Source organism: Rhinolophus ferrumequinum, chromosome 18, assembly GCF_004115265.2.
Source record: "Rhinolophus ferrumequinum isolate MPI-CBG mRhiFer1 chromosome 18, mRhiFer1_v1.p, whole genome shotgun sequence".
Classification (NCBI taxonomy): Eukaryota; Metazoa; Chordata; class Mammalia; order Chiroptera; family Rhinolophidae; genus Rhinolophus; species Rhinolophus ferrumequinum.
The window spans coordinates 39,999,155-40,026,568 of NC_046301.1; the positions used below are offsets into that span (position 1 = coordinate 39,999,155).

The 27,414-nt window shown below is 44.8% G+C and overlaps 1 protein-coding gene across 1 annotated transcript in view; it reads left to right on the forward strand.

The window, feature by feature from the left end:
- Positions 1 to 1,190: 1,190 nt before the first annotated feature.
- DNMT1 (DNA methyltransferase 1) overlaps positions 1,191 to 27,414 on the forward strand; it is a 39,504-nt gene continuing 13,280 nt past the window's right edge. Inside the window, 23 exon segments of the mRNA XM_033134571.1 lie at positions 1,191 to 1,344; positions 7,774 to 7,810; positions 8,356 to 8,463; positions 8,655 to 8,874; positions 9,553 to 9,628; positions 10,725 to 10,803; positions 13,556 to 13,590; positions 13,988 to 14,072; positions 15,772 to 15,803; positions 16,760 to 16,844; positions 18,465 to 18,499; positions 18,973 to 19,054; positions 20,595 to 20,629; positions 20,946 to 20,991; positions 21,085 to 21,165; positions 21,241 to 21,350; positions 24,035 to 24,153; positions 24,435 to 24,527; positions 25,003 to 25,154; positions 25,276 to 25,463; positions 25,549 to 25,732; positions 26,920 to 27,017; positions 27,235 to 27,382. Coding sequence (XP_032990462.1) covers positions 1,265 to 1,344; positions 7,774 to 7,810; positions 8,356 to 8,463; positions 8,655 to 8,874; positions 9,553 to 9,628; positions 10,725 to 10,803; positions 13,556 to 13,590; positions 13,988 to 14,072; positions 15,772 to 15,803; positions 16,760 to 16,844; positions 18,465 to 18,499; positions 18,973 to 19,054; positions 20,595 to 20,629; positions 20,946 to 20,991; positions 21,085 to 21,165; positions 21,241 to 21,350; positions 24,035 to 24,153; positions 24,435 to 24,527; positions 25,003 to 25,154; positions 25,276 to 25,463; positions 25,549 to 25,732; positions 26,920 to 27,017; positions 27,235 to 27,382 — 2,208 coding nt within the window. The 5' untranslated portion in view covers positions 1,191 to 1,264.

Sequence of the window (27,414 nt, forward strand, 5' to 3'; positions counted from 1 at the left end):
ATATGGTAGTTCTATTTTTATTTTTTTGAGGAACCTCCACACTTTTCTAAAACAGCTGCAACATTTTACATCGCTACCAACAGTGCACATGGGTTGCAATCTTCACATCTCTGCCAAACTTCGTATTGTTTTTGGGCTAATGGCCATCCTAATGGATGTGAGATGATAGCTCATTGTGGTTTTGATTTGCATTTCACTGATGTTCAGCATATTTCCATATGCTTGTTGGCCATTTGTGTATCTTTGGGGAAACTTGTATTCAAATCCTTTGCCCATTTTTTAATCGGGTTATCTGAATAGTAGGTCTTTATATATTCTGGATGTTAACTCCTTATCGCTTATATGGCTTGCAAATATTTTTTCCCACCATATTGGTTGCCTTTCCACTTTATCGATTGATTCCTTTGTTGTGCATAAGTTAAGTTTGATGTATTCTCATTTATCTATCTTAGCCTTTGTTGTGCTTTTGGTGTTATATCCAAGAAGTCATTGCCAAGTCCAATGTTGTGAAGCTTACCCCCACGTTTTCTTCTAGTTCTATAATTTTGGGCCTTATGTTTAGGTCTTTAATCCATCTTGAGTTAATTTTTATATATGATGTAAGAAAAGGGTCCAACTTCTTTTTTTTTTCGCATGTGGATATCCAGTTTTCCCAACACTATCTGAAGACTATATCCTTTCCCCAATTTCTAGTGTTTTTATAAAAACACAGGCTGTGGAAGTGGCCTGGGCATCCCTACACTGAGGTTCTTGGTGCTAGCTGTATATTTTGTGCATCCTGAAATTTTTCTGGAGTAGGAGCTATTAGCCTCTTTTTACAGATGAGGAAACTGAGGCTGGGTCCAAATGACCTGCCCAAGGTCGTTATAATGAGCAAATGGGTGGAGGTGGGCTTGGCACTGAGAACTTGAACTCAAGAGCTCACAGGCGTAAACCACCTGGGAGATGTTCCCTGTTTTATCCCCAGCATGCTAAAAGAAAGAATGAATGACTGTTTCAGGCAAGGCTCCCAGCAACCGGTGGAGCTTGGGTAAGCCCACTGCTCTGCATGGGGGTGTACGCCCGCTTTGCGCATGCACACCCCCGGCGTATGGCCAGCTCTACTCCTTTTAGTACGGGCTCTCTCAGTATGGTACGTCCCGCCTTCCCCCATAAACGGGACAGGATGGTACGGCCCACCTCTGCTCACCGCCCCTCCCCATCGGTTTCCGCGCGAAAAGCCAGAGCTGCCTGTGCTGCCGACGCCTCTGCTGCAGCTTCGGAGATGCCTGCCCGTACAGCCCCGGCCCGGGTGCCCACGCTGGCCTCCCGGGCCATCTCACTGCCCGACGATGTCCGCAGGCGGTAGGTGCCGCAGGGGACGGTGAACTCGGTGGAGTGGCATGGTGTTGAGGGTGGGGGGGTTGTTTCCCCTCTGGGTAGCCCTTGGCGGCCGCTGACAGACGGGCGCGCATGCGTGCAATGGTACGGTGGCAGTTGGCGCGGGCGGGATGGGACTTCCGGTCGCGCGCCCCGGGCCGTTTGGCGCCAAAATGGGCCCAAGCCCCTCACAGCTCCTTCATGACTAGAAACTTGGGGTCTTCTCTTCTCTCAAAGTAGAGCAAGTTCATAGTTCGTTTCAGGGATCCCTTTCCCAGAACAGCTGCGGGCCCGGCTCCTGCCGCCAGCCTGGTCGCACAGGAAGTGGGCAGCCCGTTGCCTTAGGACACCTCTCGGCCTGGCACTTCGGCCTCCACTTCCGGTGCCCGGCTCGCTGAGGGGCCTGATTCACAGGGGTGTTTCGGGAGACCCCCTTGGCGTCCCTGTGCCAACATCCCGATGGCGGCAACCAGAGATGAATGTCGCCAGTCAGGGCCCAGGCACTGCCGGTTCAGGTTTGCGAGCCCTGTCTTCCTTGGGGGGCTCCTTCCGTCATCAATGCTGGGGAAGTCACATTCTGGAAGAAACCTACCATGCAGCGAGGCCGAGAGCTCGGGCAGTGTGAAGGCTGAATGGGCTTTGCTAGTAAATGTGTGCCTTTGATTGAGGCTTGGGCATCAATCAAGGAAGCCTTGCTAGGAAGAATTGGCTGCAGTTTCCAGCATGTGTGTCTATGGCAGAGTGAGGTGTGGTGGCTAGTATTGGGGACCCGCTATAGCAATTCTGTGTGCACGGGTGGGTGGCAAGATCATTGGGCCCCCGCTTCTTGTTCGTGAAGGGCACCAATTTCACTCCTGAAAACCTGAACAGGAGTCACAGGACCCTTGACCTGGCCTGAACACTTCCAATCAGAAGTGACCCTGACTTTGCCATTTTCCTGTGCTTGTTTCCTATGGTTGTGCCAGGCCAGTTCTGATTTGGGCCTCTGGGGGTGGAGAGTGTGTTTTGGGGGTACTTCGGTCTCCTTATCAGGTGTTTAAGATTCCAGCCACTTTTAAGCAGTTGAAGGGGGTGTGTTTTTGAAGAATCTAACTCTGTTGCCCCAAGATATAACTTGACTTAAAATGGAATTATGAAAGTCTCTGGTTTCAGGGTGTTAGACCCAATACAGAGACATTGGGGCCCAGCCTTCTTTACTCTGATGGTGAGAACTCTACCTCCACTGGCTTGTTTATGATTTGGGGCAAGTGTCATAAGCAAGCTGTAGACTAGGATTATTAACATGCATTATAAAGTGGTATTGGAGTAAATGAGAATATGTCTGAAACATAAAGACCCAAATATTAGCATCGTATTGGCTAATCTACCTTGCTTTTTTCAGTCTTGCTAATCAATCACTAATTGTATAAAATACTTTTCATTTAATCCTCAAGAATTCTTAAGAGGGTGCCGCAGGAGTTCACCTGGAAGGAGCAAGAATTCCTGCTGAGGTCCACTTCTTGCCAGAACCTTTCCCTTCAGCTAGGGGTTTCAGACAGGCCACTGACTCAGGGGTTTTATTGGGCCAGACCAAGTGATTTGTTTGGTTGAATTTGAATGTTAGGTGAGTGTTAACAATTCGCCAGTTACTCTAGGTTCCATATTTGTTTGAATTCGAATTGCCTACCGTAGGTATAGAGTTTTGGATTTCTGCCTGAGACCAAGTGGTAGACATTGAAATTGTCAGCTTATGAGACCCTCTTAACAGCTTTTCTTACATTTTGAATTTCAGTGTACAAAGTATACACATAAGCATGGCATTCAACACTCCCTTAAACTTAGATTTGTAAATGGAGATGTAATTCTTGGTTTACAAAAATTGGAAACGTGTAATCTATAATGTAGCAGATACTTAAGTCCATTAGAATACTCTAGGAACAAAATTTAGGCCTGGTCCTTAGGCATATCTATCACACTTCTGCTAACTTGTGTTTATGTGACATCTTCTTTTAAAACTCATGTGTAGTTCCACTAGCTATATATAATGATACTAGAAAGTATTTTCTGTTTTTTTATTGGGTGCAGCTCAGCTCCAAATCTAGTCGCCGTTTTCAATCTTAGTTGCAGAGGGCGCAGCCCACCATCCCATGTGAGAATTGAACTGGCAACCTTGTTGTTGAGAGCTTGCGCTCTAACCAACTGAGCCATCCGGCCGCCCACTAGAATATTTTCAATATTTGGGTTTTTAAGTCTTTAACTTCTTTTTGGAAGTAGCATTATTTTCCCTAAGTCTTTTGAAAAGTGTGCCTTTCAGGATAAGCCGTATTTTCTACTTGATTTTTCTTTCTCTGCCCAAACCGCCATCATTTGTACAGCAAGAGTGGTAGTGTCCCACTTTTCTTCCTGTTACCACTCAGGTCTGTTTTCTATAAGTGGAAACTGTGATCCTCTTACAACTTAAGTCGGTTTCAATGGTTTTCCTGCCCCCAACACTGCCTGGGTACAGTTGGCCTGAAATCCAGAAGCCCTATCCACTTGACTGAGTCCTCTTATGCTATTCTCACAATCTATGCAGGCCTTCTTTTAGGTTCTCAGGACCTGAGACCATGTAGAGTGACCAGTGTAAGGCTGTTCCACCTACCCTCTCCCCAAGGGGGTTTCTGTCCCTTCGTCCTTAAGCTTTCACTCAGAAAGACAGCCCCCTTCCCCCACATTGAGAAGGGTGTTGAATTCAGTTAGTGCCTCCTGCATGTTGCCTTGCACTCCTGGGGTTGATGATTTGTTGTCCGAGCATGTTTCTCTCATTCATTGTATCCACGGCTTGGTGTATAGTAGACTCTCAAATGTTTGCATGCCAGACTTTCTCCTTTGATGAAGCCTGGGTTTACACACTGATTCTAGCAACCTCCTTTGCGCAACTAATGAGTTTTTGTAATTATGGCAGCTTTCTTATCTGCTAGTCATTCTATGATTATATTAAGATGGATCTTGAATTTCTTAACTAGTTTCATGGCTCCTACTGAATAGATACTGAATAGGGCAAAACTGACTTACCTTTTCTAGTTCTCTCCTGCAGTGGGATTCTAGAGGTGCAGACCATTGGGATTCAGAGCCCACCTGCCACTTGCCAGCTGTTTGGCTAAGTTGTCTAACATCTTGGTGCTTTATCTGTAAAATTGGATGAAGGTGCCCATTCCACCAAAGCGTTATGAAGACTACCTGAGCTGATCGGTGTAAATATGGTAGAGCAGCACCTGCACAGAAACCTATGTGGTCGGCTGGATATTTCACTTCCATAAGGGAAGCATAGTTTTAAGTACTGGCACGCAGATCTTATCCTGAGGCAGGTATTAATGTAGCCTTGTATCTCGTGTTGAGATGAGGTATATGCTGGCTGATTCCAGCCTTCCTCTTTGCCTGGCTTCTTGTAGGACGTACTCTTTCTGCTGCCACCTTAGCTTCTGTGCCAGCTGTGCACTCCTACTCTTGATTAGGCATTCCTCTCTGAAGGGTTGAGGTGGCTTTCTATCTTCTTTCAACTCTCAGTATCTTGTTTCTTAATTCTTTAGATCCTTGGCTTTTGTGATGCTCTACTACCATGGAGCTTCTTTCTTCCTTGTTCCCCCCCCCCACTCCATCCCCTTTCTTTTATTCTTTGACCCTTATCTCTTCTAGTTATGGGACTTCTATTTTCAGCAATTGGGTTGCCCACTGCAGATAGAAACCTCCAGTTATTTTTTCTTTTAAAAAGATTTTATTAAAACATAGCTAACATACAATATTATGTTAGTTTCAGGGGTACACCGTAGTTATTCAACATTTATATACCTGAAGAAATGATCACCATAAGCCTAGTAACCATCTGACACTGCACAATGTTATTATAATATTAATGACTATATTCCCTGTGCTGTACATTATATCCCCATGACTTATTTATTTTATAACCGGAAATCTGAACCTCTTATTCCCCTTCACCTTTGCCCCCCTTTTAAAAAACTTTTCAATTACGGTTGACGTTCAATATTATTTTATATTAGTGTCAAGTGTACAGCATAGTAGTTAGACATCTATATACTTTGTGAAGTGATCCCACTGACTAGTACCTACCTGGCGTTATATAGATATTACAATATTATTGACTATATCATCTATCCTGTACTTGACATCCCCGTGACTATTTTGTAACTACCAATTGTGTTTCTTAATCTCTTCACCTTTTTTTCACCCAGTCCCCCAATCCCCGTTCTGTCAACCATCAATTTGTTCCCTGTATCTGTGAATCTGTTTCTGTCTCGTTTATTTTGTTCTTTAGAGTCCACATCTAAGTGAGATCATAGTGATAATTTGTCTTTCTCTGTCTGACTTATTTCACTGAGCATAATACCTTCCAGTTCCATCAATGTTGTCGCATAGATACCTCCAGTTTTAACGTCTCTCTGGAGAGCCAGTTCTGATTTCTAACTGCCGAATAGCCATCTGGACAGCTGCTGTTCACTGAAACATCACTCCTAAAACTCATGGCCTGGTTATTCTCCTTTCTTCCACCAAAAAGTTCTGAATTTCTAATACTGGACTCATTTTTAATTGCTGCCATAACAAATTACTACAATTTTAGTGGCTTAAATAAAACCACATAAATTTATTATCTTATAGTTCTGTAGTCAGAAATTTGGTATGGGTCTTACTGGATTAAAATCAAAGTGTCAGCAGGCTGTATTCCTTTCTGGAGGCCTTAGGGGAGACCCTGCCGCCTACTCTTTCGGGTTGTTGGCTGCACTCAGTTCCTTGTGGTAAGACTGAGGTCCCTCTTTTGCTGGCTGTAAGCTGAGGGCCTTTCCCAGCTCCTGGACGTGATGTATACAGTTGATCCTTAAACAAGGTGGGAGTTAGGGGCGCTAACCCCTGCACTGTCGAAATTCAGGTGTAACTTTTGACTCCCCCAAAGTTAAGCGCTGATAGCCTACTGTTGACTGGAAGCTATATGGATAACAGTCGATTGACGCATATTTTGTATGTTATGTACTGTATTATGAGAAAGTCAACTAGAGAAAAGAAAATGTTACTAAGAAAATCATAAGGAAGAGAAAATATATTTACAGTACTTATTGAAAACAATCCACGTGTAAGTGGACCCACGTAGTTGAAACCCACGTCGTTCAGGGGTCAGCTCTACTACCACGCTATGTGCAGTCTGCTGAATGTCTTTTCTACAGAAAAACCTTTCCTGACCACCCAAGTTGGGAAGTACCCGCCTGGCAATGCCTGTGTCCAGTCACCCAGCGCATTGCCTGGAACAAGGCCTGGCATGCAGTAGGTACCCACAGATGTGAGTGGCGAGCGAAGCTAGAAGCAGGTCCAGCAGCCACTGTCCAGCAAAGCCCGCCACTCACATTCCTGACTTTGCTGCTAAGGCCTGCCCTCTGGAAAAGCTCTGGTCCTGCCCTTCGGGCAAGTGATAACTGAGTACCTAGGCTGTGTGGGTGCTGGGGGGGAGGATCCACTCCCTGCCCGCTGTGCTCCCCTCCACTGACACTCACCTGACTGGTTAGACCTGTTCTCACCCCGCAGTCAGCCCCCAGGCTAGGAACAGCCTCTCCACTCACTTCCCTTTCCTCGGTGCTTTCTATTCTCGTTCCTTTATTTTTTCCTCCCTTCTCCAAAAGAGGCAAGACACTAATCTTCAATAATGAAGCCAGAGCATGATTTTTCCAGCCAAACTCATAACAGTTCTGCACTTCTGAATGATCAGGTGCAAACATTCCAAAGAAAAAAATAAAATAAATAAAAAACAAAACAAACAAACAAACAGACAAAAAAACATTCCAAAGGATAAGCCCTTGGGTGAGGCGCCGGCCAACTCTTCTAGCTCCTCCATCTTCCCTGCCACCCAGATGCCTTTTTTCCCCCATCTCATACATGGCTCATTAGAATGCTGCCAGCCCGACCTCCCCAAGCCCTGCCCTGGCCTTTGGGGAATGTTAGCGGCCTGTTCCCCACAGCATCCCCTGGCCCTGCTCCACTCATTCGAACACCAACCGTGCTATGCTCTACCTTCTTATGGGCTCTTCTCAGATCCAACTGGGGGAACACTACCTGTGGGTCACTTACAGAAGGGCACCAACTCTGACCTGCTTCCTTTCCCAGTCCCTTTGAAAATAATAGATATTGTTATAGAACACTCCTCTGTTATCTCTCACCATCATCAGAAAAACTACCCTTCACCCCCCCAAAAAAGGGACCTCATTTCGATCACAAATGACTTCTAGGCATTACAGTTGGCATTCTAGACATGGGTGGAGGGGAAACTACTGTATTTTTTTCTAACACTCATATATGTAAAATTTACTTCCAAAGTTCTTTAAAACTGGTACAATTTTTTTTAGGTAAACAAAGTTGCTTAACAAGTGTTTCTCCCTTATTTTCTTCCCCCAGGCTCAAAGATTTGGAAAGAGATAGTTTAACAGAAAAGGTAATTCCACCTTAAAAATTTTTTATTACCAAATGTGACTGTTAGATATTTCATGGCTTGTAAAAAGTTCAAGTGGAAACAGCTTTTTTATAATGCCGTTTTATAATGCTGTTTTGAGGACAACTTGGAAATATTGCTTAATGTGCTGCATTAATATGCAGCTAATATTAGTTGACTTTTGGTAACTCCTTGATGAGTTTCCCAATCTAGGTTGTAAACCATCAATTTTGAATTGTAACTTTTCCTGGTCACACTGTTTTAAAAAGCATAGTTTTGTTCTAATACACTATGGTGTGTCTTCATCCCACCTCTGATTTTTTTCCATTTTTTTACTACTCGGGAGATGGTGTAATGTGACCTTAATGGAAACATGAACGTGTCTTGTGAATACTGGTTTTTTTGGCCAAGTCAGCATTGCCTGCTATTCGTTCATCCCGTGACCAGTTATGTGACCAGGCAGTGTAATTATTTGTGTATTAGTCCATTAGTTAGAAGCATGCGAGTTTGCTTATAGGTATAGTTCTAAACCTATATCCTTTCCTTAGGAGTGTGTGAAGGAGAAATTGAATCTCTTGCATGAATTTCTGCAAACAGAAATAAAGAATCAGTTATGTGACTTGGAAACAAAATTACATAAAGAAGAATTATCAGAGGTAAGTCATTTCTCAGCATCCTGGCATCTAGAAAACTTCTCTTGTGTAGCTTGTCTGTGACCAGCGAGGCAGAATAATCCCTAGCTCTCCTTGTTACCTGATAGTTATAAAGGAAATGTGTGTGGGTCCTTATTCTCTTACTTCCACTTGTTTACATTCACTGCTACTTAAATTATCCTTTCCTGCTGTAGGAGGGCTACCTGGCTAAAGTCAAATCCCTTCTAAATAAAGATTTGTCCTTGGAGAACGGAGCTCATGCTTTCAGTCGGGAAGTGAATGGATGTCTAGAAAACGGGAGCCATTCACGTGGTAAGGACCGCAGAGTGGGAATGGCAGAGGAAAACAAGTCCTCCAAACCTGTGTCCAAACCTTGCATGCCCAGGAGAAGCAAGTCCGATGGAGAAACGAAGTGTAAGAACCCTTGACTTGTTTAACCTTGATGGAGACTGGTACCACATAAAGAGACAGTCAGATTTGGAGCCATAGGTCCCTCCAGGCAGTAGGTCCTGCTTTGTTTTCTTGTGTATACGTCTAACTAGTAAGAACTGCATACTTCCTAATTAGCTTAGGTGTATACTACTCTAAATTTTGTCTTTGACCAAGTCTAGAGCGTTAGATCTCAAAACATGGCTAAGTTTATGAGGTTGAAGATAACAGGAGCTACTAATACTTATTATTTCTAAGTTATATGCCTATTTAAGCTAAACATTTATTCTTAGACTCTTTCCCAGTTTGTAGTCAAAGTAACTCTTTTGGAATCTTTACAAACAAAAGAGCATGGACTTGAGCCCAGATCTGGTTCTTGGCCACTTCACCTTTTGACGATAGAAGGGGAGGTTCTGTTTCCTTGTCTGATTCGGGGTTGGCCCCTCAAATATTAGCTTGTGTAAAATGGCTCAGCATACTGGCAGGTGCTAACTGCAGACTTCATCAAGACAGTTGTTGATCAGAATAAGAGGGGACAGACACTTAAATCCTCAGAACCTGGTTCTCTGCACGAGCTTAGTGATGCTGAAGAACTGCTCCTTCGCTGTGAACTTTTTTATTTATAGTGGCTTTTTTTTCTTGTTTCTTTTTTTCTTTAAACAGCTGATGTCTCACCTAGCCCCAGGATTACAAGGCAAACTACCAGGCAGACTACTATCACCTCTCATTTTGCAAGGGGGTCAGTATATAATGAATTGACAGCCGCCTTTTCCAGGGGCCAATTGTTTTTGGTAAAACATGTATGGAATTAGCAATTCTGACTTCCACATTGCATAGGTTTTCATTTTGCAGTTTTGTTCATTAGACATTCATGAATGGCATTTCTGACGATCTCATCTATTTTTAACCTTACTGTAGGAAACTTCAAATATGTACAGAATAGGCGAGGATAGTAAAACGAACCCCCAAGTTCATTTCATCTACACCTCCATACACTCTAACTGGATTACTCCCAAGTATATAGCGACTCCATATATCCTCATGTCCCCCCAACTGGATTACTTTGACACAAATCTCAGACATGGTATCTTATCCATAAATATTTCAGTAGATTTCTAGACGATGAGTTGTCTTTTTCTCTGATGAATTTTTTATTCATGTTTTGCTATAATTGCTAATATTTAGTAAACAGTCTTTTTTAAAAAAAGACAAAACATAATGACTTGTAAAGTGTAATAATTGTAAAGTTAATAATTCTTTACTATCAAACATATAGCCACTGTTCACATTTCCCCATGTGTAGCAAGCAAACTGCGTTTGGTTGATTTATTCCTTAAGCCTTTCAAGTTATAGATTCCTTTTCTTATTTTCTTGCCATTTATTTGAAAAAACTAGGTCATTTGTCCAATAGAGTTTCTAGACCTTGCTGGCTGCGTCCTTATGGTGGTCAGTGTGTGCCCATGTCTCCATTTTCTGTAAACTGGTAGTTAGGTCTGATGCCTTGATTAGATTCCAGCTTTATTTTTTTGAGACTTCATAGATGGCTCTGTGGCCTTCCATCAGTCATGCAGTGTCTCTTCTGTGATACTAGCAGCCACGGATCAACGTCTAGATCCACGATTTCTTAGGGTTTGCAAAATGGTGATATTCTAAACTTGTCACTCAGGGAAACATTAGACTCGAAGCTTCTTTCAGTCCGCTAGCAGTGCGGGCTTCTTGGCGTCCGTGCCCTGAGTCTGCCCTAAGCGGGTGGGAGACGTGTAGGTAGGTCATTCCACACCCGCCGGAGGTCTGCGGTCTGCTGAGCTAATGGTCGGCTTGACTGTGTTCGACAGCCCTGCCAAACGGAAACCCGACGAAGACCCTGAAAGAGCCAAAGTGGACGACTCCGCTCATGAAGAAGAGAAAGACCAGGTGGGTCTGGCTCTTTCAAATTTCTTCACTTTGCCTTTTTTGATCCATTTGCTGATAATTGTGACTTTATACTTGCTCTGTCCAAGTGGACTGAAAGCGACTGAGGAGGTGTTAGAACGTGTCCCTGGACCCAGGGCAGTACGAGTTTATCACATTAAACCTGAGGGCTCAGCAGGCCCTGCCACTCGGGGCAGCTTCGCAGTGTCAGAGTCTGTGCCCTCCTCTGTCTTCCCACCTCTCTAGCTGGTAGAGTTACGACAATCAACCCAGCAGATGTGACATATTTAAAGCATTTGCTTCTGATGTCAGATAAGCACCTTTCCCACATCTAATTTCTACCTTTGGTAGGGAAAATGTCGATCTCTGGTTCTGTCCCCTGTGACTTAAGGAGGTCCAAACCTATACAATAAGCAGATGATCACATGCTATCAATTTTCATTTCAATTTTGCCACAGGGTTAGCTATGGAAGTTGAAGGGAAGTCTATATAGGTTTACGTGTGAGTGGTAATGCCTAACTGCTACCTAGTAAAGATGAATCTCCATGGTTTGCTCTAAGGCAGGGTTTCTCAACCATGGCATTATTGATTTGGGGGGCTGGGTAATCCTTTGTTGTGGGGAGTGGTCCTATGTGCTGTACAGTTTAGCATCATCCTAGACCTCTACCAACTAGATACCGGTAGCATTCCCCCTCTCCCCTCCCAGTTGTCACAATCAAAATCATCTTCAGATTTTGCCAGATGTCCCCTGGGGGGCAAAATTGCCCTGGGTGAGAAGCACTGGACTTAAGGGGTCACTGGGATGGATACCAGTATTATTGATAGACTTTGACATCTTTTTGTGGCACACGCTAATTCTTATGTCACTTTATTCTTGAAAATTAGATGTCACTATTCATGATCTTTATTCAGATATCTGTAGTCAGATTTAGTCAGACTACCTACTCAAGTGGAAAACTGAGGCACAGAGGGAAACAGCTTGTCCAAGTCGTGTGGCCATGTCTCTTGCCTCCTAGAAAGAGTTATTACAGGTGAAAGCAAGCTGGTTCCTGTAATACTGGTAACTCTTTTTACGAAGGCACCAACTTTAGAGTTTCTTGCACTCTGACCTTTTGGAGGGCTTACATAGTCTGTTCATCCGGCTTCTCAAACACACCAGAGGCCAGTTTATTGGCAGTATTTGGGAGGCTTTCGCGGCTTCATGGATGAACGCTTGTGAGAACTATCTATTCCAATATGCTAAAGTCCTAGTATACTAAACCGGTGTTATCAGACGGCATTAGTCAAATAAATGGTAATACAGAGAATCTTACTTAAAGTCTTGAGAATTTATGTTTTAAAAACAGGTATTACATATATCTGGTAAAACTTGAACAGTACAAAAGGACGTGCAGCATACAGATCTCCCCGTTGCCCTTTCCTCTTGAACCTTTAGTTTGCCTTTCTTAAAGGCAAGCATTTATCAATTTCTTTTATGTTGTTTCAGGTTACATATGTGCATATATATATTAGTACAGTATATTGGTATAAAATCTATATTAGGATTCTACAGAGAAATGGAACCAATAGGATGAAAGAATGTGTGTGTATATATATATATATATATAATTGGTTTTAAGTAATTGGTTTACATCATTATGAGGCTAGCAAGTCTGAAATACGCAGACAGGAAGGACTACAGGCTGGAGACCCAGAAAAGAGTTGATGTTGCAGCTGGAGTCTGGAGGCAGAATTTTATATACCGGGGCTGCCCAAAAATGTCTACAAGAGGACACTTTGGTCAACGTTGCTCGCTTAAGCAGTAGTTCACCGTAGTCAGAAGTGTCTTCTGGACACTGATGATAACCCCCCCGCCTTTCTTTTTTATGGTAACCACTTTGAGCACCTCTTGTAATTGCAGAAGTCAAACGTGACTTGTATTCATCTTTTGTTATCAGTATATATTGAGTATTACAATTTTTTACAGTTTTCCTTTCTTAAAATGTATATACATTTTTTTGGCACTCTGTGTGTGTGTGTGTGTTCAGATTTTTAAAAATATCTGTTCTGTGTAGTACAGAGAAGTCCCGTGTGGCTTACCCAAGTTTCCCCAGTGATAACATGTCACATAACTGCAATAACAATAGTCAAACCAAAAAACTGACATTGGTACAATCTGCAGACTTGATTCAGACTTCATCGGTTTTCATATGTATGTGTGTATAGTCACTTGTATCCGTGTATGAAATTTTGTAATTTCCACCTCAAATAAGATACAGATTTGTTTCATTACCACAATATTTTTATCCCTTTTAAATATGTAAATACAGCTGTCCTGCAGATGGCAAATATTGTTGATTTAGGGAATTAGTGTACTAGGATATTCATCTGAGAAGAAGAGCTTGTGTCCAGTTTCGGTTGTCATCGTCACTTCCTGATGTGAATCCCAAATTATCATTTTGTTTTTTTTCTAATATTAAAGAATTCCTGACACAGGGTAGAAGATCTCTGATCTTTTATGCAACCACACTAGGCGATCTGTAGCACGCAGACATGTGCTGGGCTGCCCCCTGGGCCTGTTTTGTTGTGAGGGGTGGTGGGACATCATACCAGACTGATAGTTGCCCAGATCATCACCCCAAACCCAGACCCCGCCCCCCTTTACCACCCTCTTTTTAATCATATCAAATGTTTTAATACTTGGACTTAATGTTTTTGGTTTTGATCTTCTCTTGAAATATTCTTCTTTTTTTTTTCTTGCTTTCTCTCCACATAGGAGGAAAAGAGACGTCGAGTTATATCCAGAGACCCGTAAGAATAATTAATATACCTTTTTGTTCTGTGCAATGTATAATCTTGATTACGGTAGTGACTTTTCAGAAATGTTTTGAAAAGGACTTTATAGTACTAGTATAGTGAGTTGCCATGGTGACCATACATGAGTTAAGGATGCTGAGTTTGAGGTCAGATTATAACCTTTGATTCTGGTAGAATTTTCATTACAGAGAATGAAGTGAGGACAACTGGCAGTTGTTATCAGAACCAGATCTAAAGGTCATTTACATATTAAATGTTAAAGTAGCATGTGCCTTTCAGGGTTCTTGAGATGATGAGCACTTGTGGGGACAGGAAGGAGGACCTTATGAAAACTGCTTCCAGGGGAGGAGTCTGTGAAAGTCATTCTTAGGTGTGTTATTTTGCTTGACAGAGTTGCTAGACCGCTCCCTGCAGAAGAACCGGAAAGAGTGAAACCGGGAACACACACGGAAGAGGAAGAAGAAAGAGATGAAAAAGTAAAATCTGGTCACCTCCAAGTTTGTCACTTCTACATTAATCTCAGTCCCCATTTAGTTCTAGAAAAGGGGTGTAGGGGTGGGGAGTGTATAGGAGCAGAATGACTTTCACTAATGATCAAAATGACCCGACTTTGACTAAAACGCTTTTCGAACTCATTTTTCTGGTGTTTCTCTCCTTTTCTGGTGGGTTATACAGCTGTGATGATAGTAAATACGTCAGTGTAGGCCTGGGGTCAGCTGGACCTTTGCTGTCTCATCAGTCAGTCATAGAGCTTCCGTCTGCGCCTCTTCCCGCCTGCCTGTCTTGCTCACAGGGTCTTTGTGAAGATTGCATTTTCCAACATGTGAGGTGCTAAGATTCTGTAGCATCATCCAGATGTAAAGTTCTATTCTTTTTTTTTTTTCAACTTTTGTCCTCAATTTAGTTGTATTGTAATTATATGTTATAATTTTAATGTCATCAACACAAGTTATTTTTTTCTCTTTGTTATGCAAGTGTCACAAAATGTCTTCAATTTTGCCCCTTGGCCCACAAAACCTAAAATGTTTATCATCTGCCCTTTACAGAAAAAGTTGCCCACACACGATTTATTAGATGGTATAAAGTTGTATTCTTAACTGAGATCAGACGAATAGACCCCCAGCTCCTTTGTCAAATCAGTGTTCACGGTTCTCTGAAACACAGATGTACCACCTGAACTCCCTTGGAGAGGGGGTGGGAGAGGAAATGAGGGTCTAACACTGGAAGCTTTACCATTAGACAGCACTGTCTCATACGACAAAGGGCTGACATGGAGGTCACAGGTGATGAAGCAATATCGGGTCCCATTTTAGTTTTCATGTTAAGACATGGATTAGAAGTTTCTTACAATTCTTCTAATGGGTGGTTAGTACCTGTGTTGGGAGGCTTTTGAAGGATGGGTGTCTGTTATTTTGCTGTAATGGAGGATCAACTAAGATGTATACTAATTCTTGAACCATTTGGTACATGAAGCTAGTCTTTAGTTACCTCTCCTTCCCTGATACTGGTTAAAATTAGACAGCAGTCACAGTTGGGACACACGTCAAGTTTCTTTTAGAGTAGGCAGTTCTAGTGGGCTTGCTGGACCACCCTCCAAAGAAGGAGCTTTGGGCAAGACTACAGTCACTTACTGGGGGGTCAGACTCCCAGGATCTCTTGCAGTAGGAAGATCTGCAGCGTGTTTCTTCTCTTAATACCACTGACCTGTGTGGTCTTTTTACAAAATGTGTGGAATTTTTGGGGCCAAATTTGACTTGAGCAGTTTTCTGGAGAGGTGTGTTTAGCTCTTTAAACGTGGGCTCAAAGCAATGTATTGTCCATGTTTGAGAAGGAGCTCTTGTCCAGATTGTGTCATCCTACTTCATTCCTTCATTATAGATTCCTAGTTGGGATATAAAGTTATTATCTGTGAAGTTGTCAACACTTACTCATGACAGGTGATGGGGGTGTTGAGGATAAATACTTCAACTGCAAGATCAGTCCTCTAAGAGTTTAATTTCCTGCCTACTTATCCCACCAAAAAAAATTTGCTGTCTTGAAGATAGACAATTTTTACTCTCACCAACTAGACTGTTGGATGAGTTTAGATATTTTATTTCCATAGAACCCTCTAATAGAAAGAGCAGGACCAAATGGGGAAAAATTAACTAGTCTTTTTTTTTCCTCTGCACTTAGGAAAAGAGACTCAGAAGTCAAACCAAAGAACCGTAAGTATAGTTAACATGCCTTTGTAGTTTATATTGTGAAACTTAGTTGTTAAAATAAGTGTTCCGGTAAAAATAAGGGATTGGACAGACTAGGTAGTATGTGGGTGAGTTCAGACTACCATAGTGAAGGCTGAGGTCAGCTGAAGATTCAGCTGACCTTGACCCCAGGCCTTTCCTCAGTGGTTGTCATGTAGCAAGCAGTTGTCTAGTGGTGGTTAAAGGGCACTGAATGTCCATTACTCATAGCTGTGGAGACACTGGAACAAATAGCCCCAAAGTTCAGTGGCTTAAGACAGTAAGCGTTTATTGAGCTTACGTGTCTACAGCTCGGTGGCTGTCGGCTGATCTTAGCCAGGCTTGATGAGGACGAGCTGCTTCTGCCGTATGATTTGGCCAACCTGAGTGTGATCCATGGCAGTGACAGAGCATGAGAAGTGAAAAGCAGCACTTTTTTAAGCCTCTTGACATCCAGTTGGCTGAAACATGTTGAGACTGAGCCTAAGTCTGGGGGTGGGCAGAACCTGGAACCAAGTGGCAGGGCCCTGGCAGAGGGAGAAGTGAAGATGCCATGTGTGCAGACTGCTTATCAGACTGGCTCTTGCTGACCTCCACAGTGTCGGCCTCGGGGGCAGGGGAGGGCCAGACACTTGCCGTGCAGGTAGGATTCCCATCAGGTCACAAGAAATCAGTGGAGTCTCGTTATCTGTTTTTGTTTTAAACTGCTGGCATCTCATCAACATTTGTAAGAAGTGTTGATGGCATTTCTGATATCATAAGTTCTGAGGTGATAAATGCCTTTCGGGTTTCTTACAGCAAAGGCTTGCCCTTCAGATGGGAAAGGCGATTCATGCTTTAACTCGGGGAAGAGACCATGTAAAGGTCCTCACTGGGCTGTTTGCAATGGCGTCTGGCTCCCTGAGCTGACTGGGGTGTGTGTGTCTATTGGTTTGTGACAGAACACCTAAACAGAAATCTAAGGAGGAGCCGGACAGAGAAGCAAGACCAGGACTTCAGGCTGAAGTGGATGAAGGAGACGAGAAAGTAATAACTAAATCATTGTTACTGAATTTCATTCTTATGTTCCCGTTTGGTTGGGAGAAATGGTGTGGGCAGGGCCCTGGGTTCAAATCCAGCCCCACCTACCTGTGGGGTGACTCTGGGCAAATTCCCTCATCACCTTCTTGGGGACTGGTTATCACTGCAGGTCAGTGCCTGCTACGTAGTGAGTGTTCAGTTGTCTGTTTACCCATAACGGTGAAGAGGCCCTGAGTGCGGCATGACTAAGATGTATTTGGAGCCAGCTTCTCTTAAGATCCTCTCAACTGAGAAGGCCTAACATGTGTCACCCCAGACACGTGTGTCAGCCATGCCAGTGCTGCTTTGCCCTGCTGAGTCTAGCTCCCTCCATTCCCACCAGCCTCCTCACCTCCAGTTCAGCTAAGTAAGCATGTTTTGAGGGTTTAAACATTATACATTGAGACAGGGTTGGGCCTATGTAAAAGTACAAGGATACATCTGCTGGGGGCTGCAGCACGGGAACGCAAGCTCTTTATGCAGTTTCATCCTGTCTGACTAAGGGGCCGAACTAGGACAATCCCAGGACTGGATTGTCTCTGTGGTCTTCTTTCTGTTGAGATCTAGAGCGTGGAGCCCAAGGTCACAGACTTACTGCGTTGTGAACATCCTCATGTGCAGCCTGGTTGGTGATGGGTGTCCCTTCTCATCCTATAGCACATGACTCTTGGTGTCCCCTCCAACTTGCTCGAACATCTTGCCTCTCACCTCCTCTGTGCAGATGTTGGGTGCCTTCCTGTCTGCACTTGCCCTTCCGGTCTAGAGAGACCTTAGCGGTGTCGGCAGGCCACCCATTCTCCTCAGACTGGCAGATGCTTTATATCACACAGCCAGCACTTTTGCCTTTTAGATATGGACTCTTCTAGTTTAATAGATATTTGTTGCTTTATGAAGATGAGCTGTGTTATCAGAAAGGTATTTTTTGTCTGCAGGTTCAGAAGATACTAGATTGTCCATATAAAAAGTAATTGTAACAGAGTTGGGAATTCTTATTTTTATTTTTTAATTTTCCATTTTGGATTCTAAGTCGTGTCATTGTTTCCCCGCTTCATTAGCCCAATGTCTGTCTGTGAAGTCTTCACCTCGGACCAGATAACACATGGAGCTATAAGGCATTTTGCCCATTTTGCCAAAAGTGCTATAATAATTCACTTGTACACTGAGCTTTCCTGGGACAGGGGTTGGCAGAGTATGACCCACAGGCCAAATCCAGCCCTCTGCCTATCATAAAGTTTTATTGGAACACAGCTGTCTTTTCATTTACATATTGTCTCTGGTTGCTTTTCTGCTGCAGTGGCAGATTTGAGTAGTTATGACACAAACCATGTGGTTTGCAAATCTGTAAGTGTTTGTTTTCTGGCCCTTTACAGAAATTTTGCCAACTCCTGGTCAAGTCTTGTTTGTAGGGGGTAGGGAGCTGAGTTAACAATTTGGAGCCTCGTCTCTACCCTGTGAATCTGCCCAGATTTTCCTGTTCTCTAGTTCCACAATGTTGCGATCACTAACTGATGCTTTGCGTTTGGTCTAGCTCTTTCTCAGAGGCTAATTTTCCCCCTTTATGTCTCCACCCCTGCTCCCCCATCTCAGGATGAAAAGAGGCACAGAAGTCAACCCAAAGATCTGTAAGTAGTTAAAATGCTTGCACATTTGGGCTGTGCTTTGTGTGACTGCAATGACGGAAATAAGTGTGCTCGAGACCTGTGATGACGTGGGGCTTTACAGGGAGTGGCTGCTGTTACTGGAAGATGGGCTCAGTGGGGGCCCCTGACCTTCCCTTCTACCCGCTGCCACATAGCAGCGCCACCATCACTACAGGCCACGTGTGTCCCTTAGCATCTAGCACTTCTCATCAGGCCGCCCCACGTCTGAGGGGTCACGTGGGCCTTCTGAAAGCCTTGTTTCGGGATTTTGAGTTAGCAACATGCCTTTAGAGCCACCTTGACAAGGGGACTCTTTTGGATGAAAGAATCTGTTCCCCAGATGTATTCTGAATATTTTGCTTTTTGGTAGGTTTTAGTTGTTGTTTTTGATGCAAGGTGGTGATAACGGTTAGTTTTCTGAGCTAATATTTGGTGTATATTTGTTTACCCATCAGAGCTGCCAAACGGAGACCCGAAGAAAAAGAGCCTGAAAGAGTAAAACCACAAGTTTCTGATGAAAAAGATGAGGATGAAAAGGTAAGGCCTTGTTTTTTCAATTTTACTGTATTTCATACATCCCACTGGCTGGAATGTTAAAGTAACTTTTTAAAAATTAACCTTTTGTTTTGGAAATATTCAAACATACTCAAAAGTAGGCAGAATAGGGTAGCAAACTGTCACATTCTTATCAACCTTCAACAATGATCAACTTGTGACCAAACATGTTTTAGCCAAGCCCCGCTCATTCTCCTTACCCTCCCTTCACCCCTGATAATGAATAAATCCTAGGCTTATTACTAAAATATTTACCAAAGAACTGCTTATAAAAGGAAAGGGCTCTTTAAACAGTACTGCAATCCCATCAACCTAACACACTAATATTGAGATCTAGTCTGTTCAAACTTCCCTGATTGTCTCCCTCCATTGTGTTCTGATAGTTTATTTGTTTGTTTGAATCAGAACCCTGACAAGGTCTATAGAGTATATTTGCTTGATATTTGTCCTAAATGTCTCACTGCAGTTTCAACCTTGTCTTATTTGCAATGTGTGGAAAGAACCAGTTTATCTGTAGAGTTTGCGGATTCTGCCATTTGCACTCCTGTTGTGTTTAGCATCCCCCTCCAGCCCTGTCTTCTGCAGACTTAGGTCCAGAGCCTTAACCAGATGCAGGCCTTCTGTTGTTTTCCAGAGGACTTGGGAGGTAGTGCCATATGCTGCCCGTTGCATCACACCAGAAGGCTCAATTGTCTTTCTGTGGTGTTAAGATTGATCACTGGGCTCAGGTGCTGTCCGCCCGCTGCATCCATTAGAAAGTCTCCCTCAGTTTTTCAACTAATGTTTGTAACAGTCTTTGCTTAATTCCATTATTTCACCAGGAGTTACAAAGTGGTGATCGTCTAGTTCTATCATTCCTTCATTTATCCAAAACCGTTCTAGAAATAAGTTCCCCTTATATTAGTCTGCTCCGGCTGCTGTAACCAAAGACGACAGTCTGGTTGGTTTAAACAACAGACATTTATTTTTTTCCATAATTCTGGAGATTGGAAGTCCAAGATCCAAGTGCCAGCAGGGTTAGTTTCTGGTGAGGGCTTCCTTCCTGGCTTGCCAACCACCACCTTCTCACGGGGTCCTCGTGGGCCTTTCTCTTGTGAGCTCTGGTGTCACTAGTCCTATTGGATTAGGGTGCCACCCTTATGACCTCATTACCTTAGTCACCTCCTTGAAAGCTCCATTTCCAAATACAGTCACATTTGTGGTTAGAGCTTCAACATAGGAATGGCGGGGGGGCACAATTCAGCCCTTGGCACCCCTCATCGGTTATGTACTTGAGGTACCACTTGGAAAGCCAAGGGGATTTTTTTGCTGTCTCTTGTGAGTCTTCTAAGGAGGTTTTTGGTTATAAGAATTTTGATTTAAGACTTTACACACAGGAGGTGGCTCAGGTCTCACTGGTCTTTTGCCTTCTTCCCTACCTCTGACTAGGTTTTGTGATAAGCACATACATTAAATTCTTAATTCTGAAGCATTGTCCAGAAATACATTTTCACTCTTCACTCTTTTTGGTTTCTACATTTAGGAGGAGAAGAGGCGCAAAACTACATCCAAAGAACCGTAAGAACTTATTTTTATCTTTCTACATAGCAGATAATAAGGTAATTGTTCTTGAAAGGAAAAAGGGTTTGTCGTGAATTGCCAGACAGCCTTAGCTTTGAATCTGGTCAGGTCCATGAGCGCAGGACCAAGGCGCTCCAGTTCTGCCATGTGAGGCAGGATCCCTCGTGTGGTGAAGAGACACCCTTGACCTAGCACCTTGCCCCTTCTGCAGCACCTGGTGCTCATCTGGGTCGAGGGGTTTAGGTATAACTTGGACAGTGGATTCTGATATGTTCTGAAATGATTAAAAAGCTATCTTGTGCTTTGTTCCCAGAACGGAGAAAAAAATGGCTCGAACCAAAACAGTAATGTCTTCCAAGGTAAATGTGGATCTGGGGGTGAAGCTGGTGGTATGACACTAATGGCATTGCTTGGAGCCGGCTCTGAGCGCCCTTTGTGTCACGTCCCTACAGACTCATCCTCCGAGGTGCATTCAGTGTGGACAGTACCTGGATGACCCCGAACTAAAGTATGAACATCACCCCCCTGATGCAGTAAGTTCCAGCTCTGTCTTCAGCCTTTTGTTTCCTGTCTCTTGTGCCTTGGCTTAACAGTCCGATGTGTCTCAGGTAGATGAGCCACAGTTGTTGACAAACGAGAGACTGTCCATCTTCGATGCCAATGAATCTGGCTTTGAGAGTTACGAGGCTCTTCCCCAGCACAAACTGACATGTTTCAGGTACTGATACGCTTCTTCCTGTGACAGGGCACTTCCCCTAAGACCCCTATGTTCTTCACATCTGTAGCTCCTAATGTAGCATTTCTTGTACTGCTAACACTTGATGGATGAAAGCCACACAGCTGGTGGAAGCTTAGTAGGTCTTTGCTGGATTTTGTTTTTCCTTCTGTTGTTAATACTATACATGTTAAACCTTCAGTCTGTATACACACCTAGAAGGTCATTCATTCAAATGAGCGCCAGCTTTGTGCTAGGTCCTGCACTAGGTGTTATGGACATAGCACCTCAGGTCCCTGCTTTGACAGAGGCAGAACCAAAGTTGTGTTTGTCAGGTAGTAATGACTATGACAGATGTAGAAAGTACGGAAAGCAGAGAGTGGTAGGAGAAAGAAGTTGTGGTTAGAGTGGCAGGAAAGTGACTTGAGCAAAGACCTTGGTGGCGTAAGGGAACAAGCTGAGGCGTTAGCTAGGGAAAGACATCCCAGGAGCAGGAAGTAGCGTGTACAAAGGCTGAGAGGTGGGCCCACGTTGGCTGTGGACGACTCAGTGATGGGGCTGGGGTCGCTGGCAGGGCTAGGGAAGAGGAACGGGGTACATTCAGGGAGGGGGCTAGATCCTGCAGGGCTTTGCAGGCCGCGGCAATCACTCCAGAATTTTCTGAGTGAAGGTCCGTGCATCTGAACTGTCCCTTTGGCAAGGCCTCACCCTTGAGTGAGCAGCGTCGCCACGCTCTTCAGTGCCTTCCGTGTAGTCCGCTCCCTGTCCTGGAGGTGGAGTTACTCTCAGAGGCTCCGCTTTGTTTCTTTGTGGGAAATGGCTTGACTCTGTAGGACCAGCCCATGTCTCCTTTCAGGCCCAGGCTCATGCTGTTTCTTTCCCCAGAGAAGGAGTCATGGGGGCAGGTGCATCACGTCAGTAACCCCTGTTGTAAGCCTCAGGCGGGCATCACTTCTAGGCAGCCCTTTCTGACACCCGTGCCTCACAGCAGGTTGGGGGTTCTTGTGCCCTGGGACAAGACCCCAGGGGATTTCTTCTGCTAGCACTCTTCACACTCCCTGTGTTTGGGTTGGTTGTGTTTCCCTGTCCAACACAATCAGGATTCTGATCTGTTCATCTACCAGTGACCCCAGGGCCTGGCCCTAACCTCTGCCTGATGACACAAGCGAAACATGCTGTGTTGAGGTAGTTGTGGTTCATGCCCTCATGCCTCTCTGTGGCTTTCCTCAGGACAGAGGCTCGGCAGAGGACCGGAGCTGGAGCCAGGGCTGCTGTGGGCAGGAATGTCAGGGCTGGAGTCCCTCAGCTTCTTCCCCACGATGGGGTCTGCTGTCGACTCATTCCTGTAGGGTGGGAAGATCGTAGTAAGGACACACTACAGTAATAATATGCCTTTTAGCATCAGGCCATGGGAGCAGACTGCCTGGGTTATTTAGGGACTCTATTTACCTCTAATTCTTGGGCTGAATGTGGCCGGTGGAAACAAGTCTCAGGTGCGGTCCATCCTGTGAACGAGTCGAGTGGGTCCTGTCCCTGCCTGGGACTTAGAACTTCTCCTTGTCACCTCCACTGAGGTAGCTTGGCCCCTGGATCCTCATCTTCTGTGGGTTTGCGGTGTCCTACTCTCCTGTGGTATGTGTCCATCTTTGGTCCCTGGACTTTAAGTCCCAAGGGCAGGGCTGTGACCTATGTCCTGTTTACCATGCCTGGCACATAGTAGGGCAGCTCAACTCAAGGAGCTCATTTTCATTTTTTAAAAAGCTTCGTAAGATAAGATGAGGATTGCTGGCTTCCAGGGCCCTTGGCCAAGTGAGTGTGGTGGGAGATGCTCTCAGGAGACCTGCCCAGATCCCACGTGGCCCACGTGGTCTCTGAGGCATGGCACGGGGTCTCCGGTGCAGGAGGATAGTCCTGGAGGCCAGCACAAGCAGGTCTGTAAGCAGAACCCCCAATTCACGTTGTTCTTAAGTTTGGCATCCTGCGTAACGAGGAACAACCTCCCAGGGTCCGTGTCGAGGCGGTGGGACCGAGGACGTTCTCAAACCTGAGCTGTTCCCCTAGAGGGAGGCCAAAGTCGTTCCTTCCCATATCCCCGATGTACCTCACATTTTATGCTGTTCTACAATATGCTTTATTTTTTTAAGTTTTTAATTGAGGTGAAACTCACATAACAAAACTTAACCATATGAGAAATGTTATGAAGAGGTAAATCCATAGAAACAGAGCAGATGAGTGGTTGCCGGGGATGGGGAGGGAATGAGGAGAGACTGCTTAGTGGGTACGAGTTTTTATTTTGGGCGATGGAAAGGTTTTGGAGCTAGATAGAGATGAGGATTGCACACCTGAGTAGAATGTGTTTAAGAGCCGGCATTTCTCCATTAGCAACATGCCGAGGGAGGATGTAGCGAGTCAGTCGCTCGTGAGATTTCCCCTCATCCCGCTGTAAGTCTCACTGATCTGTTGGTGTTGCCTTTGCAGACACTTGTACTCTTGATGTGCAGGTGGGAGGATCAGGTAGAAGCTGTTTGAGTGAGGAAACACTGTATGATCTAGTGTTCTGGCAACCAGAGAGGTAACAGAGTCTAGGAACAGCAGGTAGTTCTGTCACCTCGTGTCTGGACTTGACTCTGTGCTGCAACTTGCCTTTACTGACCAGCTGGTGACCACACTCTTTGTTGCCTGTCCAGCGTGTACTGTAAACGTGGTCACCTGTGCCCAATCGACACCGGCCTCATTGAGAAGAACGTTGAACTCTTCTTTTCTGGTTCGGCAAAACCAATATATGATGATGACCCATCTCTTGAAGGTAAGTGGAATGTTCCAGGTTGTATTTGGGACAGATATTTCAAAAACCAACAACTTGCCTGCAAAGCAATATTCAGCAGGAACTACTGCCTCTTTAAGTGAGGTCGTGAGACTTTGTGCTGCGAACAGCTCTGAGCAAGCAGAGTCTGCGCTCTGATAAGGAGTGCCTGGTTCAGCTGATAAGACATGTCAGCCCAGGTGGGCACTTCGTTTTTGATGTGCGTCATAACTCTGAGTCCATTTCCTTTCAAGAAAATGTTTTTCTTCTTTTCCCTCTCTTAGGTGGTGTTAATGGCAAAAATCTCGGCCCCATAAATGAATGGTGGATCACTGGCTTTGATGGAGGTGAAAAGGCTCTCATTGGCTTCAGCACCTGTAAGTATGTGGCCAACTGTGGACTGTTCTGGGATCTGAAAGGAGCCTTTGCTCCTGTCCTTCCTGGGGCTTGCTCGGGCTCTGGGGAGTCTCAGCAGGCTCACGTGAACACCACTGACTGTGGGAACCATGTGAGCTTCGATTGGGATGGCCTCCTATTAGTTACAAGTGGCCTTGGAACTGACCCTCCAGTTAGACAAGTAGCTCATATTCTTGCAACTCAAACCCAGACCAAATTCCACAAACCAGAGATGAACCAAATGAAAGTCCCTCAGCCGGTTTCCATTCTCTAGTCGACTCAGACAGGGCACTTCTGAATTTGGTAACTGATCGTACTTTATTTACGTTTCTGACATTTGGGTGTGGGGTAACTTTTAGACTCTCCGTAAGCTTCCCAGACTCATCTCTGGCCTTTGGCCACCACAGCTGCCTTCAGGTTCCAACTGCTTTTTAAAAACTCTTCTGTTTACTCCAGCCTTTGCCGAATACATCCTGATGGATCCCAACCCGGAGTACGCGCCAATGTTCAGCGTGATGCAGGAGAAGATCTACATAAGTAAGATCGTCGTCGAGTTCCTGCAGAACAACCCAGACTCGACCTATGAAGACTTGATCAATAAGATCGAGGTACAGGGGTTGGGTTCTTTGTAATCTGGGATCCACACGTGTTTGCATGCGATAGAGTTATTGCTGGAAAACTCACGTTCTTCAGTTAGGCCTAAGAAAGTTCTGATCTTTTTTCTTAAAGACCACTGTTCCTCCTTCGGTGCTCAACCTGAATCGATTCACCGAGGATTCTCTCCTGCGACATGCGCAGTTCGTGGTGGAACAGGTGGAGAGTTATGATGAGGCTGGGGACAGCGACGAGCAGCCCATCTTCCTGACCCCCTGCATGCGAGACCTGATCAAATTGGCGGGGGTCACCCTGGGAAAAAGGTGAGGCCGCAGCGGTAGGAAAACTGAACACCTGAGAGCCGCGCGCTCTTCCAGGCCACTCACACAGCGGGGACCTGTCTCCCAGGCGCGCCGAAAGACGTCAGACCATCAGTCATTCCGCCAAGGAGAAGGACCGAGGCCCCACGAAAGCCACCACCACCAAGCTGGTCTACCAGATCTTCGACACGTTCTTCGCAGAGCAAATCGAAAAGGATGACCGAGAAGACAAGGAGAATGCCTTCAAACGCCGGCGCTGTGGCGTCTGCGAGGTGACCTCCCGGCCAGGCGCCTCACGTCACCTGAGCAACTTCTTTCCCTTGCTGGCTTGAGACACTCACTGTTCAGATGTGACCCCTAAAACGAAAGCTGGGAGAAAGTTGGTGATGTGGGGGGAAGTGCGTGCCCCGTGGGACACATTGGGAGGACAGCTGTTGAAATAGGCGTCCTTGGGCACTTCGCTGTGAATGCCACTGTCACAAAGGAGCCTGGCCTTCTGGGTGGCATTTGATCTGCCTGCATCTCATTGTATAAAGGCTGAGGGAGTGACTACCCCACAGAGACACTGTGTCCTCCAAGGGGAGGACACCCTCTCAGGAGCCCACCTGTCTTATGCTGTCTTTCCTGGGAAAGCGGGGACTCTGTCCAATTTAGATTTGAGGCCTTTCTGTGGATTTTTAATACATTTTTACTTCACTCTGGAGGACTTAATCCCCTAATCCTATGACCCAGAGACCGGATATATTTTGGTGTCTATTATTTGGCTTATTTTGAATGAGAACTTAAATGCAAAAATACCGCAGCTGCTTTCAGAACCGCCCTGTCCACTGTCCACTGGATTCAGAGCTTTTCCTTTTGTCTTCAGTGGTAACCCTTAATAGGAATTTGTATGTCCTCACCATTCTTGTTTTGGTTTTACTTTTTTTTTTAATCTAGCACATGTGTATCCAAGCTTAAAAAACAATGTTTGTAAACATACATAACTGATATCTTTCATAATCGGATTATGTGTTGACATAGGTAGATCTAGTTCATTCACTTTGACTGTTCCATAGTACTTCGTTATACGACAGTCCCAGCTTAACTCTCGGTGATGGGCGACTTCCAACCTTATGAGGCATGCTGCGGCAGCATCCTTGAATGAGGCTTCTGTGACTGCCTCTACTTAGAAGTGCAGTTGTCGGGGTGTGGGTTATATACTTTAATTTAGAAAACTGCTCTCCAAAGTGGTTCACCCACCGAAACCCTTTGGGCAGTGCGAGTTTCCCACATCACATGTCCAACTTTTTAACCTTTGCCAATCGGGAGGGTATGAGTGGTATCTATATATTCCTGACTCTCATTTCCTATACTTCTAATGGGGCTAAATATACAATTTCTAAAAATTGTAATTTGCCAAAAAACTGGTTACCGACTGTTACTAATGGCCATTTGATTTTCCTTTTTGAATATCCTTCAGGTTTGCCAGCAGCCCGAGTGTGGAAAGTGTAAAGCCTGTAAGGATATGGTTAAATTTGGTGGTAGCGGACGGAGCAAACAGGCTTGCCAAGAGAGGAGGTAGGCTTGGCTGACACTTCTTCTGGTAGCACGGGACAATGCCAGGCGATGGCTGGTACGCTCTGTGTGGGACGGCTGGTTTGAAATGTGCAGAGCAGGCAGGATTGCTTTGTCTTTATCTAGCGTAGTCACCAGGCCTGTCCCTGTTATCTTACTCCAACAACCCCATTCAGTTTTACTTACAAAAGGTGACTCGCTTATGTAAGTGACTTTGTAGGTGTCCCAATATGGCCATGAAGGAGGCAGATGACGACGAAGAAGTGGATGACAATATCCCAGAGGTGCCATCACCCAAAAAAATGCATCAGGGAAAGAAAAAGAAACAGAACAAGAACCGGATCTCTTGGATTGGAGAAGCCGTTAAGGTAATCTGGAGCGGGCTCCGTCACTTCTGCTG